General features: G+C 41.8%; 1 protein-coding gene across 4 annotated transcripts in view; it reads left to right on the forward strand.

The window, feature by feature from the left end:
* Positions 1-17,387, forward strand: part of LOC145351956 (transcription elongation regulator 1-like) — a 121,924-nt gene that overhangs the window by 16,278 nt on the left and 88,259 nt on the right. For all 4 annotated transcript variants that reach the window (XM_080201779.1, XM_080201780.1, XM_080201782.1 and 1 more), the window contains exon 2: positions 3,807-4,035. In XM_080201779.1, coding sequence (XP_080057905.1) covers positions 3,807-4,035 — 229 coding nt within the window. The remainder of the gene's footprint in view (positions 1-3,806; positions 4,036-17,387) is intronic.

Here is a 17,387-nt window from a genome sequence, read left to right on the forward strand (position 1 = left end):
CCTCCACATTTTTTTGCAATGCAACTGTTTATTATATTCCCTGGCCTTGTTTGTCCTCCAGAAATGCATTCCCTCACTTTTCTGGATTGAATTCCATTTGTCACTTCTCTGCCCACCAGACCGATTCACTGATAGCTTCCTTGAGATGATGGTTTTCTTCTTCAGTCAACCACACGGCTAATTTTTGTGGCATCTACAAAGCTGTCATAACCACTGTACCTCAAACAGCAAGGGCTGCAGCATTGAACCTTGCAAACCCTCACTGGAAACAGCCTTCCAGACAGGAAAATATGGTTCGCTTCGTGCCGCAGCCAACTTTGGATCTAATTTTCCACATTTCATGAGTTTCCCAAGAAATTTTAATTTACTGATCAGTCTACCATGTAGAACCATGTCAGAAGCCTTGCTAAATACCATGTAGATAAGGACAAATACACTGCTTCGTTGACCCTCTTGGATATATTCTATTTCTGACCATGAGTCACTCTGACCCACCTCCCTCACTGATGGTAGTTGATCTCTGAAGGGACATCAGCACCATTGACTTGTGTTTTGAGATATGGAATCGTGTGTTTTTCTATTGCCAATCACAGCCATCCTTGACTTCTTCTGGATGTGCATGTTGTCTCAAGACAGAATTACAGCCTTGTATTAAGGCTCAGACAGGAGTTACCACTTGTTGAGGGTTCCTGTATTCCAGAACCGTATAAGTCAGGATCATAACGAGAAAGTTAGAACTTAGCATCAAATGAATCATTCAGAGACTGTGAAAAGACCTTTTAATGCAAATAATTTATGAACTTTGCTTGATAAAACATTGTTCCACTCCCAAAGTGAGAGTTTAAATGACACATCTTTCCCTAAAAAAAACTCCTCTTCAGTATGAAACATGACTGATGCAACACTTCAGTGGTTATCTAGTACCAGACTAGCAAATAGGGACTGAGGTTATTAAATCAAACTCAATAATCTTGCAACTTGTGATTTCCATTAAAATGGCCCACAAAAAACAGCCTGATTGGTGTCAATGCCCAAACGGTTTTCATGTGAGTTTTAGGGAGGAAACGCACCACCCGTAATGCTAGCCCATAGACTCATAATGCATGGTAGTCTCTAATGCCCTTGAATTAAATGTGGAAGCATGTGGTTAGGTAATAAATGTAGCATTGCCACTATTGGAGAAATAATTAAAACAACAAAGGGTTGAGTCAACCTTGATTAAACATGATGCTGTGGAGATGAAGATAGATAATGACCTTTGACCTGGACTCTGGCAGTATTCGTTTTTTCTCTCTCTCCAGATACTATTTTATGGTGTTGTTTATTCTTGTTGCTTCCTTCATCCTTAAATTATTTTACTAGTGCATATGCATGGGGAGGTGAACAATCTTTGGGATGTGAAAAGCAAAAGTCCCCTTGGTAAAACCATGATTTGTTGGGGTTCTATCCTTTACGGACCAGGTAGATTCCCGATTCAGTTGCTTTTCACATTGTTACCAAAGCAGAGATCAGCTAAATCGATGTGGAAGCTGTAGTGGCAGATGGGAGGGGCTTGCAGGTCAACTCCTAATAGCCTCTGAATATTTTTTACTATTGACTGACACCATTGGGAAAAATAAATTGTTAGTGAGTGCAAAGCATTGATCCATTGATCCTGTCAAATGTCTTGCAGACATTTAGTGTTGAGACTGATGACTAACCAACTAATATTCCAGAGGGCTGCTGGTGACCTTGGAAAATTCAGTATGTCAGCACATTAAGTACGAAAATGCAGAGAACTGATGGTACTTTTAGCAATGATATTCATAGGCTGTTAGATTTTTTTGAGGGGGAGGGTAACTGGTGGGTATACTGTTTTAACTTTCGGTTACACTTTGCTATTTTGATTGTCAGTCAACATGTTGTAAGATTTAGCTGATTTTCAACCATGCTTGAGTTAGAGTACTTCGTACAGCCTGAGGCAGGATGTGCTGTTGTGCTTTGGGAGCCTTTTAGTTTTTTTGTTTCAGCTGATGTTCTCCTATAAAATACAGTGACCTTCAGTCGGAGACATAGTTTAAATAGACATGCTTACAAGGACCGAGGCTCAATTTTGATGGTTATCAACTTGAGGTGGGTAGTGATTGGCCAATGGCTCTTGGCAGCAGCACTCTGATGTAATTCTCCTCAAGCGATTTGGCAGCGTTCTGTTAGCAAGTGTAAGTGAGCACACTCCATGGCATGGCACTGGGATGCACTGACCGGAGGCTTCCAAGTTCAGTATCCAGTCTGTGCTGAGGTAGGTGATCTGAGCAAGGGTAGCAGTTAGGCATGATAACTGGCTTCAGGCAACAGTGTGCTGTAAATTATATGTGATGAAATAGCACTTGGCTGAGGTGCAGAAGTGCTGTGACCTCCACTGGAGCTGTGCACCAGTTGAGAAGCTGGCATGGGAGTAGCGACCTGGAATGTAAATGCATTTAATAAGATCGTTTCAGTAGGGCCTTCAAGGTACCTTGTTTCTCATTTGCACTAATTTCAAATACTCAAGTTTGAAATTCTGTCAATTCTTACTCGGTTTTATTAGCATGTCATCTGATGTGGTTTTCCCAAAATCCGGTGTCCCAAACATTGCAATTTGATTCTACGCCATTGTTCTAGTTTGTAACATAATTATTTTTCCTTTTGACTGTTAACATGAAAAGAGAACTAGACAAGTATTTATGATCAACAGATATTAATTCCAAGAATTCATTGTTTTTGTGTTCATTCTTCACCCATAAATTTCAGATGGGATTATTTAAAAATAAGTTATTGGGAATCTTGACGGAGATGATAGTGCATCTGAAATGGATAAAACTGAACAAAATATTTAATCTTAAAGTCATGTTTCGCTTTCTCCATGAACACAAGATAACCCTTAGATTTTTTAGTTGGCCATCTTGTATCACTGTGTCACTAGTGGTAGTATCTCTCTTCTCTTTTGGGTTCAGATGGCAAAAATGCCTTTTTGCTGTCCTTGTTAGTGAATGGTTTTGTCATTCAGTAGTTGCTGAATTGGAGCAGATAGGTTACAGTGCAAAAAACTGAAAACCATGGATACTGGAAATCGCAAACAAAAACAAATTTTGCTGAGGATTTCCAGCATTTTATGTTTTTGTTTCAGATTGGTTAGTGTCACTTGATGCTCTAATTTGAATTTGATAAGTAGTCAAAACTCCTGATTGATTTTTAAACTAGCTTTGTTAACACAAATTTAGAGGGTAATGTATTAAAACATGGGAAAATGTCATTTTATTGTAACTTTTTATGTTCCTTGTCCTTATTTCAATCCATAAGAGATCAATAAAACAGCAAATGTTTTCAAATGTACAGTGAGTGCCTCAAAATTGGGGCTATCTTATGTATTTGAATGGCTTTCCATCTTTCTAAGTTTATAAATTCACTTTTTTTGTGGCAGTGTCCAAAAAAATCAGGGTCCCAGGTTTGATTCTTGATTTTTGCTACATTAGTTGGATTGGGAGTTAAAAATCAGTTTCAGTCAATGTTGCAACCATTACCCAGTGAACTCAGTCGGATAGGTAGCATGTCTGTGGACTTCAGATTAAGAAAGGATCATTTGTTTGATTCTAGCACAGCAGTGCTGAATGAAGAACAGCCATTTGATGTCATGCTATTTGAGAGTGGCTGGCACCCATGGAATCATACTGCAGAGGGATAAGGACAGGAAGAAATCTAATAATTTTAAACTCCTGGTAATCCTTGCAGTATTACCTATAAATTTACTATAGTTAAGCCAAATCTATTTGTTTTATCTCCTCTGTTAGGATGGCACACCAGCAAGCACTACGATTCCGTGGTCCAGCTCCTCCAACAAATGCTATGCTGCGGGGTCCACCACCACTTCATGTACGTCCCCCACCGCCGCCTTTTGCAATGATGAGAGGACCCCCTCCACGCCCTCCTTTTGGGCGACCACCATTCGATCCCAGTATGCCACCAATTCCGCCACCACCAGGAGGAATGCCACCGCCTATGGCTCCACCGCATTTACAGGTAGGAAGTATTGAGAGTCGAAGTTTTCAAAAAAAAAGAATTTTCTTTTCTCAACGGCCTGTGGCCATTTTGCTCGATTACCTTTAACTTGTGGACATCTTTCAGGTTAAGCTTTCAACAATTGTAGAACAGGTATTATTTAATGTAATTGATTAGAAATATTTACCATTCGCTCTCTGTGAGCAAATTCTATGGTTAGTCTCAGTGCCCGTGTTCAGATGGGAGTAACATCAGCTGTGGCTCCTGCTTCTGATGGCTATTCATTGAACCCTGTGAGGAAAAGTATTTATTTGGACACAAAAGGAGTATCAAGCTAGACTGGAATGTCATTCATGAATTCCAGCCTATTGCTAGTCACACCATGATGACTCGTGTGAAGAATGACCACTTGGATGTGCTTCCAGCTGGTATCATGGTCCTTGTGTGAACCACGAGTCAGCTCAAGTTAGTGCCCTCAAAGGAGGAGAGGAGAAGTTGGAATTTTAACTTGTGTAGTGAATCATTTGAGAAAAAATAGGGTGTATAATTTTGATGTGAGCAATTATGTGACTGAAAATCTATCTTTATATCCTGTTTCTCGGGTGAGCTTTATGGTCCTCATAGCCTTCTCCCATCCTTTTCAGGGTGCTGTACTGTCCAGCGAATTCTAGAACTGATTCATAGTTTGAATCATTGCCTTTTTTGAACATGACAATAGTTGTAGCTTGGAACTAGTTAAGCTTGAGGTGAGCTTCAAATTCAGGACTAAGTTGCTTGACCTGTTTTGGAGTTAGTTTGTTTGTGAGTGGCATGTTTACATCCATTCCAGTTGCAGGATGGCATAGATTAGAACCTGAATATTGAAGCATATCTGACATATAGAAAGGACAGGAAGTTAAAATACAGCTAGAGGAGTTGTTTTGTTAATTAATGCATTAGACAGGGATGACCCAAGTTCAGGAAACTAGGATATGGAAGCAGTTGGGTTGTGATGCAAAATTATAACGGCAAAAAAATCGAGAGGTGTAGAGGCCCTCAAATTGTAATTATATAGCAGGATAGAGTATACAAGAGATGATGGGAGCTTGTCAGAAAGTTATTGCAAAAGCCACGGGGATTTTATCTTGCATTTCGACTTGGAAAATTAGATGGGTAAAGGTAGCATAGATGAGTTCATAGAACATTTTGAGGATGGTTACTTAGAACAACATGTATAGTCTCTGGTTGGTCCCAGAAATAGCCCTGATGTATTGTGCAGTGAGAGGATTAATTCATAACCTCATTGTAAAGGTGCCCCTATGTAGCAACAAATTACCATTTGAATTTTGCATTCAGTTGAGGGAGTGAAGTGTGTCTCCAATTCAGTACTTTAAATTTAAGTTTGAGGGCATAACATCCCTCCGTTTCAGAAGGAGGCCATTTGACCCATCAAGCCTGCATCAACAAAAATTTCATGTTATCCTATCCCATGCTAAAATTACCCTTAGGGTCGAGAGATGCGTACGTTAGAAGGATTAGTGGGTGGATATGGGGGTAGGGCCTGGGTGAGATTGTGGTCGGTGCTGACTTGATAGGCCGAATGATCTCTTTCTGTACTGTAGGGTGTCTGTGATTCTGTCCCCGTAACTCCTCATATTTACTCTGCTAATCCCCCTGAAACTAGAGTCAATTTTGCATGGCCAGTGAATTTAACCTGCACATCTTTTGACTGTGGGAGGAAACCTGAGCACCCGGAGGAAACCCACACAGAGAATGCAAACTCGTTTGCTACCAAATAAACCTGTTGGACTTTTTAACCAGGTGTTGTGAACTTCTTAGTGTGTTTACCCCAGTCCAATGCCAGCGCCTCCTCATCAAACTCCACACAGACAGTGACCCAAGCCGGGAATTAAATCCAGGATCTTTGTGCTGTGAGGAAGTAGTGCTAACCACTGTGCTACCATGCCACAACATGAAAGCAGAGCTAGCTGCAGTGAACTGGCAAACGTGCTGAAGGAACAGATCAACAGATGTTCAGGGCAGACATTTAAAGGGCTATGTTGGAATACACAGAATAGATACATTGGAATGAAGAAGAAAAATTCTGAGGGGAGAGTCCATCATCAGTAGTTACCTAAAAAGAAGTTGAAGACAGAAAAAAATTAAAGTAAAAAAACATATTTGTACAAAGACAAGTGGCAGGTCAGAAGATTGGAAAGAGCATAAAGAGTATGAAAGACTGGCAGATGGAAAAGGAAAGACAAACTAGAGTACATGAGCAAGCTCGTCAGTCATATGATGCCAATTAAGAGTTTGAGTACATCTTTAAATTTAACAAAAGAGTTAACAAAGTGAGCATTGAACCAATAGAACGTGTCTGGGGAATTAGAAATGGAAAGGAGGGCAATGGCAAATAAATTAAATAGGTATTTTGCATCTGTCTTCACTATAAAGGGCAGAAATAACAACATCCCAGAAATAGCTGGGAAGGGAAGGGAGGAACACCTGAAGACTACAATCACAGGGGAAGTGGTATTAAGCAAATGTTTGGGTGTGCGGGCTGACAGATCCCATGATCTGGACGGACTTTGCTCTAAGGCCTTGAAAGATTTGGCTAATGAGGTAGTAAGTGTGTTGGTTTTAATTTTCCAAAATTACCTGGATTCAGGTAAGGTTGCATGAGATCAGACAATAGCAAATGTAACTGTTATTCAAAAAGGAGGGGAGACAAAGCGGGAAACCAGAGGCCAGTGAACCGAACATCTCAAGAAAAAATGTTAGTAGCATTAAGCTATTATTAAAGACGTTATAGCTGAGTATTTCCAAGAATTCAAGGCAATCGGGCAGGTTTAGTGAAAGGGAACTCGTGTTTAACAAATTTCTTTGTGACAAAGGTGTCACGTGCTGTGAATAAAGACGAAATGGTGACCGCTGTCCTTACAGAATGAGGGGAGATCTCATTGAGACGTATAAGATGATGAATGGGATGGATAGGATAGAGGTGGAGAGACTCTTCCCGCTCAGAAAGGACAGTAGGACGAGGGGGCACAGCCTCAAGATAAAGGGGGGGCGGTTTAGAACAGAGTTGAGGAGCAACTTCTTCACTCAAAGGGTGGTGAATCTCTGGAATTCTCTGCCCGTTGAAGTGGTGGAGGCTGCCTCGTTAAATATTTTTAAGACGCGGGTTGATGGGTTTTTGATAAACGAGGGGATTCAGGGTTATGGGGAGAGGGCGGGAATGTGGAACTGAGCCACGACAGATCAGCCATGATCTTATTGAATGGCGGGGCAGGCTCGAAGGGCTAGATGGCCTACTCCTGCTCCTATTTCTTATGTTCTTATGTTATGTTCTTACATTTCAGAAGGCATTTGACAAGATGCCACATAAAAGACTACTGTGTAAAATAAAAGCTCATGGTGTGGGGGGTAACATATCAGCATGGATTGAAGATTGACTTGCTGAGGGTGGGCATAAATGGGCATTTTTCTGGTTGGCAGAATGTGGTGAGTGGTGTGCCACAGGGTTTAGTGCTGGTCCTCCAGTTTTTACAATTTACGTAAATAACTTGGTTGAAGGGACTGAAGATATAGTCTCTAAATTTGCTGACAATACAAAGGTAGATAGGAAAGTGAATGATGAAGAGGATGTAAGGAGGCTACAAAGAGACATACGGTAAATGAATGGGAAAAACTGGTAAATAGAATGTAATATGGGTAAATTGTGATAATGCTGTGCCTTTAAGAAGTGTTGCTACCCTCGTCCTGGCAATTGGGCCTCAGTGTTTGTGTGGGAGCACAGAGTTTGACAAGGCCTGAGTTTGATGAGGTACGAGTGCTAACCTGAGAATTTGGTGCGGCTGGGAGTCTCAAGTTTTTTTTGGGGTTATAATTTAGATTGGTAGCCAGACTCTGACGTCTGAAACTGCAAGCTAGTTTTGGAGCCTACTTAGCATAAACCACTTGGCAGTGATAGTTATCTGTTGATCAACTGAAAGTGAATGGGTGTTAATCTGTTTCAAAGTAGACTGGTTTTGCTTTTGTATAGTTTGAGGCAGCACAGTGTTACAAGGTAAGAGTGCTAACTTGGGAATTGGCGCAGAGAGGGAAGACAGCACTGTATTTTGTATCTTTTTCTGCCTCCAGAAGCTCGTGAGTGTTCAAGGCATGTAGGTGATTGGTAAGTTTTTAAGATTTTATCCCTGTAAACATGGACAGCCCTTTAAACTAGGGAGATGTAAGTATTGCATTAAATTTAGAGCTTAATGAATTAAACTACTTGGTAATCGGTGCATTTTTGGAGCAGAAAACGAGAATATATGGTCAATTTTGAAATACTAGCAACAAGCTGTCATGGGTTTAAATTGAGCATGTTTATTCACGTATTGACCCTGGAAAGTCCAAACATTGTCTCACTCTACATACATTCACACACCAGGTACAGTTTAATATGGTTTTGCACTGTTAGCAATTGGTGACAAAGGTTCAGTTTGTAAGTCAGGTATTTAGGTTGTCTTATTTGTTGTGAGCCTGTTGAAAAAAAGTGTTTTCACTGCTGACAGCTGATCCAGGTGGTTTCAAGAGCTGGAGTCAAGAAGCTGTTTTGTTGCAGGATTTGCTCAGAGATGGCTTTTGCAGCAGATCACAAAATTAATTACTTGTGATTTTCCTACAAGAAGGTCATTTTTCTGTGCTGGTGAACTTCAAAAAGGAATGGCTGGAAGCTGTCTGCAGATTTTAAAAGGAGCCCGCTTCTGTGTCTTTTTCTGCAGTTGCTCTGTTCTCTGCAGACTCAGTAAGAAGTCTCACAACACCAGGTTAAAGTCCGACCTGTTTATTTGATAGTAATCCCACAAGCTTTCGGACACAGTGTTCCTTCGTCAGGTGTGTGGAAGGTTCTACATCATCTCTGCAGACTCACCAGTTTCTCTCTGGTTCTTGTGCTAATCAAATGGTTATCTGAAGATGGTTTTGACCAGGCGATGCATGATCAAAAGTCGTGCACCTAGAATGGTTTAAAGCTAGAAGCCATTGCTGCAGGGTAGAGAATTGATGAGGGCATGCTGATCAGACTCATTTATGATAAACTGGCTTCCGTAGCTTGTTTTTGTTGAGTATCAAGCTCATGGACACAGAATCTGAGGGTCTACAGATTTTGATTTTGGATGAGTCCATAACTGATAGCAGGCGTATGTCCTACATGTGGACTTTCTTGGCATGTCCATTCAAGTTGGAGGCCTGGTTATTCAATCAGGAACTTTTGGGAAACTGAGCTTGAAATAGCAAAAGTCACATGACCTTCAACAATTAAAAAGCATTCCTTTTTTAAAATGAATGTTAATTCCAAAAGATTTCAAACTGATTACAGTCCATATTTTAAAATTATGGATCAGGCATGCTTTTACTGGGCATGACAATGGCACAAATAGCATCAATAGAGAATTGGCTATCTGATGGGAAGTAGCGAGTTGGGATAATTAGGTCATTTTCCAGTTGACAAACTGTAGCAAGAGGTATGCCACAGGGATCAGCATTGAGGCCTCAACTATTTATTGACTGTGTTAATGACATAGATGAAAGCGAAGACTGTATTGTAGCCAAATTTTCTAATTATACAAAGATGGGTAGGAAAGCAATTTGTAATTTGAAGGGAATTGCTTGATAGAGCAGACGCAGCACGGTTTCATTAAAGGGAAGTCGTGTCTGACAAATTTACTGGAGTTCTATGAGGATGTGTCTAGGGCGGTGGATAGAGGAGAGCCGGTGGATGTGGTCTTTCTAGATTTTCAGAAGGCGTTTGACAAAGTACCTCACAAGAGGTTATTGCAGAAGGTCGAGGGACGTGGAGTTGGGGGTAGGGTGTTAGTGTGGATAGAGGATTGGTTGTCAAATAGGAGGCAGAGAGTGGGGGTCAACGGGTGCTATTCGGATTGGCGGATGGTGACTAGTGGAGGGGGTCCAGGGGTCGGTGCTGGAACCTCAGCTTTTTACCATTTATATAGATGATCTGGAGGAGGGAACCGAGTGTATGGTGTCGAAATTTGCTGATGACACCAAGATTAGGGGAACGGCAAATTGTGCGCAGGGTGTGGAGAGTCTGCAGAAGGATCTAGATAGGCTGGGCGAATGGGCCAGGAACTGGCAAATGGAATTTAATGTTGGTAAGTGTGAGGTGGTCCACTTTGGTAGGAAGAATGGTAGGAAGGACTATTACTTACGGGGCGAAAAACTGCAGCAGGTGACGGTGCAGAGGGACCTCGGGGTCCTTGTGCATGAGTCGCAAAAACCCAGCTTGCAGGTGCAGCAGGTGGTCAGGAAGGCGAATGGGATGCTGGCCTTCATAGCGAGGGGGATTGAATATAAAAGTAGGGAGGTCTTGCTGCAGCTGTATAGGGCATTGGTGAGGCCGCAGCTGGAGTACTGTGTGCAGTTTTGGGCGCCGCACCTGCGCAAGTATATTTTGGCCTTGGAGAGAGTGCAGAGGAGGTTTACTAGGCTGATATCGGAGTTGAGGGGGTTGAGCTATGAGGAGAGGCTGAATAAACTGGGCTTGTACTCGTTAGAGTTTAGAAGAATGAGGGGAGATCTCATTGAGACGTATAAGATGATGAATGGGATGGATAGGATAGAGGTGGAGAGACTCTTCCCGCTCAAAAAAGACAGTAGGACTAGGGGGCACAGCCTCAAGATAAAAGGGGGGCGGTTTAGAACGGAGTTGAGGAGGAACTTCTTCACTCAAAGGGTGGTGAATCTCTGGAATTCTCTGCCCGTTGAAGTGGTGGAGGCTGCCTCGCTAAATATTTTTAAGACGCGGGTTGATGGGTTTTTGATAAGAGAGGGGATTAGGGGTTATGGGGAGAGGGCGGGAAAGTGGAACTGAGCAGCGACAGATCAGCCATGATCTTATTGAATGGCGGGGCAGGCTCGAAGGGCTAGATGGCCTACTCCTGCTCCTATTTCTTATGTTCTTATGTAATGAGCATACCAAGTGTCTGCAAAGAGATGTTTAATATTTTTAAGGTTTATTTATTAGTATCACAAGTAGGCTTGCGTTAACATTGCAATGTAGTTACTGTGAAGACCCCCTATGCCACACTCCGATGTGTGTTCGGATACATGGACAGAAATTTTAGCATGGCTAATGCACCTAACCACATTTTTCAGACTGGGAAGAAACTGGAGCACCTGGAGGAAACCCATGCAGATATGGGGAGAATGTGCAGACTTAGTGCTGGCAGTCACCCAAGGCTGGAATTGAACACAGGTTCCTGGTGCTGTCAGACAGAAGTGCTTACCACTGTGTCACCCAATAGCAGTAGCACAAATAGCATGAATAGAGAATTGGCGAACTGACAGGAAGCAGCAAGTCAGGATAAATAGGTCATTTTCCAGTTTATTTCTTAGTGGCGCAAGTAGGCATACATTAACACTGCAATGAAGTACTGTGGCAATCCCCTAGTCGCCACATTGCGACAACCATTTGGGTACACTGAGGGAGAAGTTCACATGGCCAATGCACCTAACTAGCACGCCTTTCGGACTGGGAGGAAACCGGAACACCCAGAGGAAACCCATGCAGATACAGGGAACATGCAGACTCTGCACAGACAGTGACCCCAAGTGCCTGGCTCTGAGACAGAAGTATGAACCACTGTACCACCTTGCTGCCTGTAGATGGGTGAAGTGAGTGGACAAAAAAATGGCAGGTATTGTGGGAAAAAGTGAGGTAGGAACAGAAAATGATGTTATTTAAATGGACACTGAAGAATGCTGCACGAGAGGAATCTGGGTGACCTTGTACATGAATGACAGAAAAGTTAGCTACAGCAAGTGATTAGAACAACAAATGCAATGTTGATTTTTTTTGTGGAAGGAGCATAGTGTACAAAAGGAGGAAAATCTTGCTTCAGCTGTCTTTACTGTCTGCAGCTGTGGTGAGACCTCACCTGGAGTTCCGTGTACAATTCTAGTCTGTGTACTTGAAGAGTGATACGCTTGGATTGGAGGCAGTTCAGTGATGATGAATTTGCTGATTTTTGGGATCGAGGGGTTGCCTTATAGGAAAGGCTGAGCTCATTTTCATTGGAGTATAGAAGAATGAGGGATGATCTTACTGAAATGTAGAAGATTCTGAGGATTCTTGACGAGGTAAACATTGGGAGGATGTTTCCTCTTGTGGAGGATTCTAGAACTAGGTGGCACAGTTCAAAAATAAGGCCATCCCATGTAGATGGCGATGAGGAGGAATTTCTTCTGAGCGAGTTGATAGATTTTGGAATACTCTTGCCCAGAGAGCAGTGGAGATCTAAGATCTGAGGTTGACTTTAATTACAAAACTTAGTCCAAACTTCTAATTTACCTAAATTGGGAGAGCTAATCTAAAACACCATTTCAATTTAAGCTTGCTGCCTACCACATTGGTTAAGAGTTATTTTCATAAAATTTCACCCAATTTAAGATTATTATCGTCAGTCCAAATCATGATACTTAGCAAAAGGCAGTATAAGCAGTCACATTCACTGTGGAACACTGGGTACCTCTGGCCAACTGTGCTCTTCATATTTTTGATTAAAGTCTATTTTCTCCTCTTGATACACACTTGCAGGTTTTAGAGGTTCTTTGTGCCCTTTTCCAGCTCTGGCACTATTCCATGTTGATTAAAACTTCCTTTCAAACTACTTGATTGGCTGATAATTACTCCATTGTATCTTGAGCTGGCATATGTTTCAAGTCTCACAACATCAGGTTAAAGACCAACAGGTTTATTTGGTAGCAAAAGCATTAGCTTAGAGCGCTGCTGCTCCTTCATCAGGTGCTTAGTGGGAGTTCTGTTCACAAACAGGGCACATAAAGACACAAACTGAATTTAAAATATAATGGTTGGAATGTGAGTCTTTACAGGTGATCAAGTCTTAAGGGTACAGACAATGTGAGTGAAGAGAGCGTTATGCCCAGGCAAGTCGTGGGGGTTATAGATAGTGTGACATGAAACCAAGATCCCGGTTGAGGCCATCCTCGTGTGGAACTTGGCTATCAGTTTCTGCTCAGCGACTCTGCGTTGTCGTGTGTCTTGAATGCTTACCTGAAGATCAGAGGCCGAATGCCTGTGTGTTCCCCAATAGGAATCACCTTGCCTGGTGATTGTCGAGCGGTGTTCATTCGTCTGTTACCGTAGCATCTGCATGGCCTTGGGACTTCCTTTCCTGCAGCGTATCAGGTAGACAAAGTTGGCCGAGTTGCAAGAGTATATACCGTATACCTGGTGAATGGTGTTCGCACGTGAGATGACGGCATCCATGTTGATGATGCGGCACGTCTTGCAGTGGTTGCTGTGGCAGGGTTGTGTGGTATCGTGGTCACGGTTCTCCTGAAGGCTGGACAGTGGTCTGTTTGAGGTTGTTCAGTTGTTTGAAGGCAAGAAGGAGGGTGTGGGGGTGGCCTTGGCGAGATGTTCATCTTCATCAATGACATATTGAAGGCTCCAGAGATGATGTCGTAGCTTCTGTGCTCCAGGACAGTACTGGACAACAAAGAGGTAACCTGTTCTCTTCCTGTTGGGGAACACTTCAGCGGTCACGGGCATTCTGATCTTCGGGTAAGCATTTTCCAAGGTGGCCTTCACGACACATGAGCGCAGAGTCGCTGAGCAGACGCTGATAGCCAAGTTCCGCACAGATGAGGATGGCTTCAACCAGGATCTTGGGTTCATGTCACACTATCTGTAACACCCACGACGTGCCTGGGCTTGCAAAATCTCACTAACTGTCCTGTCTGGAGACAATGCACATTTCTTTAACCTGTGCTTAATGCTCTCTCCACTCGTATTATCTGTATCTTTAAGACTTGATTACCTGTCTAGACTCGCACTCCAACCATTATTTTGTAAGTCGAGTTTGTGTCTTTATCTGCCATATTTGTGAACAGAACACCCACTTAGCTGACGAAGAAGCAGCATTCCAAAAGCTAGTGGCTTTTGCTACCAAATAAACTTGTTGGACTTGAACCTGATGTTGTGAGACTTCTTCCTGTCTTTTGAATTACCCAGGAGTTTGGGAGCTTGTAGTACCCCCTTCTTTTCTTCACAGCAATGCCTGTCACTCTGAGTCCACTTGCCAGCCAATCAGCACCCACTTTGTTTCATGCAGTATAAATTGTGACCATTTGAAATTTGCTATTGTCCTGATGAGTGTAAGATAGAAAGCTTTGACAGCATGTATCTCTCTTCAGCAGTATTCAAGTTCTGTATTACCAAGTAACTGTTTACCAACAATCATCCTTGAGCACAAGCCGAGATGTCTCCAGGTTATGCCTAGGTTCCCTCTGCTGCAAACTTCAACTACATCTTTGTATGTTTGAGGTTTGAGTTACTTAGGCTGGTGTGTCAGCCCAGTTTCCTAGAGCGAAAGAATGACCAAATGATCTTGTTCTAGATTAATTCCCTGCTCTTCAAGTATTATCACAACATCTTTTCCATCCACCTAAGATAGGGTCCTGACTTGACATACCCTAAGTCTGTCTAACAGTGCAGCACTCCCATAGGACTGAACTGAAGTGCCATCCTAGATCATGGACTGAAATCTACAGTTTTGCATTAATCCCTAATCTTTTGACTTGGGAGTATGAATGCTTTTATTTTAAAAATGACACACTTCATTGTTCAATTAAGTAAATCATTTGATCAGTTTTAATTTTTAAAATTTTGACACCCTGACTTTAGAATTAGTAAATTACTCCACTCGAGTTTTGACAAACATGAAGAGTTTAAAAAAAAATCAATTTAAAGTTTGCATCACCGAGCATTTAGCATTTTTCTTAAACCAGATGATGTTTTTCACAGTCAAAGTAGATGTAATATTAATATTTTGCCTGCTTGCCAACACACACTATTAAAGTGCTAATGACAATGCTCCAGGCAATTAATCAGTCCAGCTTGCACATAAACAGAGTTGGAGTTGAGGGAAGCAGAGTTTTTTCAAAATTTTGAACAGGGTATCTGTAAGCAAATGTTGTCAGACCTGCTGAGTTTTTTCAGCATCAAAAAGGAGCAAAAAAAAATCCAAACAAGCAGTTGCTGTAATAGAGAAGCATTATAAAAAGAAAATGCTACCAATACAGGAAATTTGGAAACAAAACAGACAGAAGCAGCAAAAGACAAGTGAATACTTTGGATAGAGAGTTGAGAAGCAAGGTCTGTGTCGGGTGCAACAAGCTTGCTTTGTCTTTTCAAAAGATGGTGCACTTCAGAATTTTGTTTTTAGCTCAGTTGTGTGTTTTTCTGACAGCTGCACAGGCTAATTATTCAGCACCCAACCACCACAGTGCTTTGCTAAGGATGGTAAAAAGGCACATGTCGGCTGAGTGGCATATTGTTGCTGTGTGGTTAATTTTGTGAACTTTGGCATATCTGCATTTTATGTTGCACCTTTTATTTCAAGTAAATTTCAACGTTGCAACAAGGTGAACTTGATCATTTTGATCATTACTCGTTGGCCAAGAATTTGGAGGTGTACTGTCACCACATGAGCAAGTGGCAGAGATTAATAAGCAGTGAATCTTGTGCTGTCACATGCAAAGTTATTTTTCAAAGAAAACGCATTCAATGGGAAATGCCAGATAGAGAATTTAGAATCTGTGTTCCAATATTTCATCATGTGGAGATGCCAGCTTTGGATTTGGATGAGCACAGTAAGAAGTCTCTCAAAACTTAGTTTAAGTCCAACAGGTTTATTTGGCACTAGCTTGGATAGAGGATTGGTTAACTAACAAAAAGCAGTGTGGGGGTAAAAGGGGTGCTTTTCTGGTTGGCGATCAGCGACTAGTGATGTGCATCAGGGATCAGAGTTGGGACCGCAATTGCTTATGATTTACATAGATTTGGAGTTAGGGACTGAGTGTAGTGTGTCAAAATTCGCAGATGACACACAGATGAGTGACAGCAAAATGTGCAGAGGATGCTGAAAGTCTGCAAAGGGATATAGATAGTCTGAGTGAGTGGGCATGGGTCTGGCAGATGAAGCACAATATTGGTAAATGTGAGGTTATCTATTTGGCAGGAGTAACAGTAAAATGGACTACTATTTAAATGGTAAAAATTTGCAGCATGCGGCTGTGCAGGGGGACCTGGGTGTCCTTGTGCAAGAATCACAAGGAGTTGGTTTGCAGGTAATTAAGAAGGCGAATGGAATTTTGTCCTTCATTGCTGGAGGGATGGAGTTTGAAAACAGGGAGGTTATGTTGCAGTTGTATAAGGTGCTGGTGAGGCCACACCTGGAGTACTGTGTACAGTTTTGGACTCAGTTGAGAAAGGATATATTGGCCCTGGAAGGGGTGCAGAGAAGATTAACTGGGTTGATTCTGGATTTGAGAGGGTTGGCTTATGAGGACAGACTGAGTAGACTGGGGCTATACTCAGTGGAATTCAGAAGAATGAGGGGAGATCTTAGGGAGACATAAGATTATGAAAGGAATAGATAAGATAGCAGCAGGCAAGTAGTTTCCACTGGCAGGTGAAACTAGAACTCGGGGGCATGGCCTCAAAATAAGGGGAAGCAGATGTTGGACTGAATTGAAGTGGGTTGTGAATCAAAGGGTTATGAATCTTTGGAATTCCCTGCCCTTTGAAGCAGTTGAGGCTACCTCATTGAATGTTTTTAAAGTAAAGATCGATAAATTTTTGAAGAGTAAAGGAATTAAGGGTTTTGGTGAGCGGGTGGGTCAATGGAACTGAGGCCATGAAAAGATGAGCCATGATCTTATTAAACGGCGGAGCAGATTCAAGGGGTCAGATGGCTTACTCCTGCTTACGTTCTTGATTTGTGCTGGAGAGAAAAAAAAATCATACTGCAGGCTCAATGCTGAAATATTAATCTAATACACTTGTTCAGTTGTTCAATTCAATTGATCTCACAGCAACCACCAACATAAATATATTGACCTCCACAGATGCAGTTTTGGAAGGACAGAATCTGTAGTTGTAGCGTTGAATGTTTTTCCCATTTTCATGTGGTTTTGTAGTAAAATGTCATGTAATTATCATGGAACTTTTCCTCAACCCAAGTGACAAATTAAGGTGTGTTGAATATTAATTAATGAAATCTGGCCGTTTTTTGTACGTGAAGGCTGTTTTTTATAATGTCATATTCAGAAAAATGAACAAAAATTTCAAGTTCTTTTGTCATATTCCCCTGAGAAACTGCATGCCTGTGAACTCCACCGGCGTTGTCAGGGAAGTTGGAGATTTGTTGACGAATGATAGCAATAGGCTGTCAGGAACTATGAGGTCTGTTAACACAGCAAATTTCTGTTCAGGTTCCGTTTTTGCATTCTTTTCCTGAGATTGAGGTACAGGTAGTTATATTTAACCAATTTCCTCCATTTTTATTGGGCTAAAAAGCAGA

This window comes from Carcharhinus amblyrhynchos, chromosome 13 (assembly GCF_965287045.1).
Source record: "Carcharhinus amblyrhynchos chromosome 13, sCarAmb.v2.hapA, whole genome shotgun sequence".
NCBI lineage: Eukaryota > Metazoa > Chordata > Chondrichthyes > Carcharhiniformes > Carcharhinidae > Carcharhinus > Carcharhinus amblyrhynchos.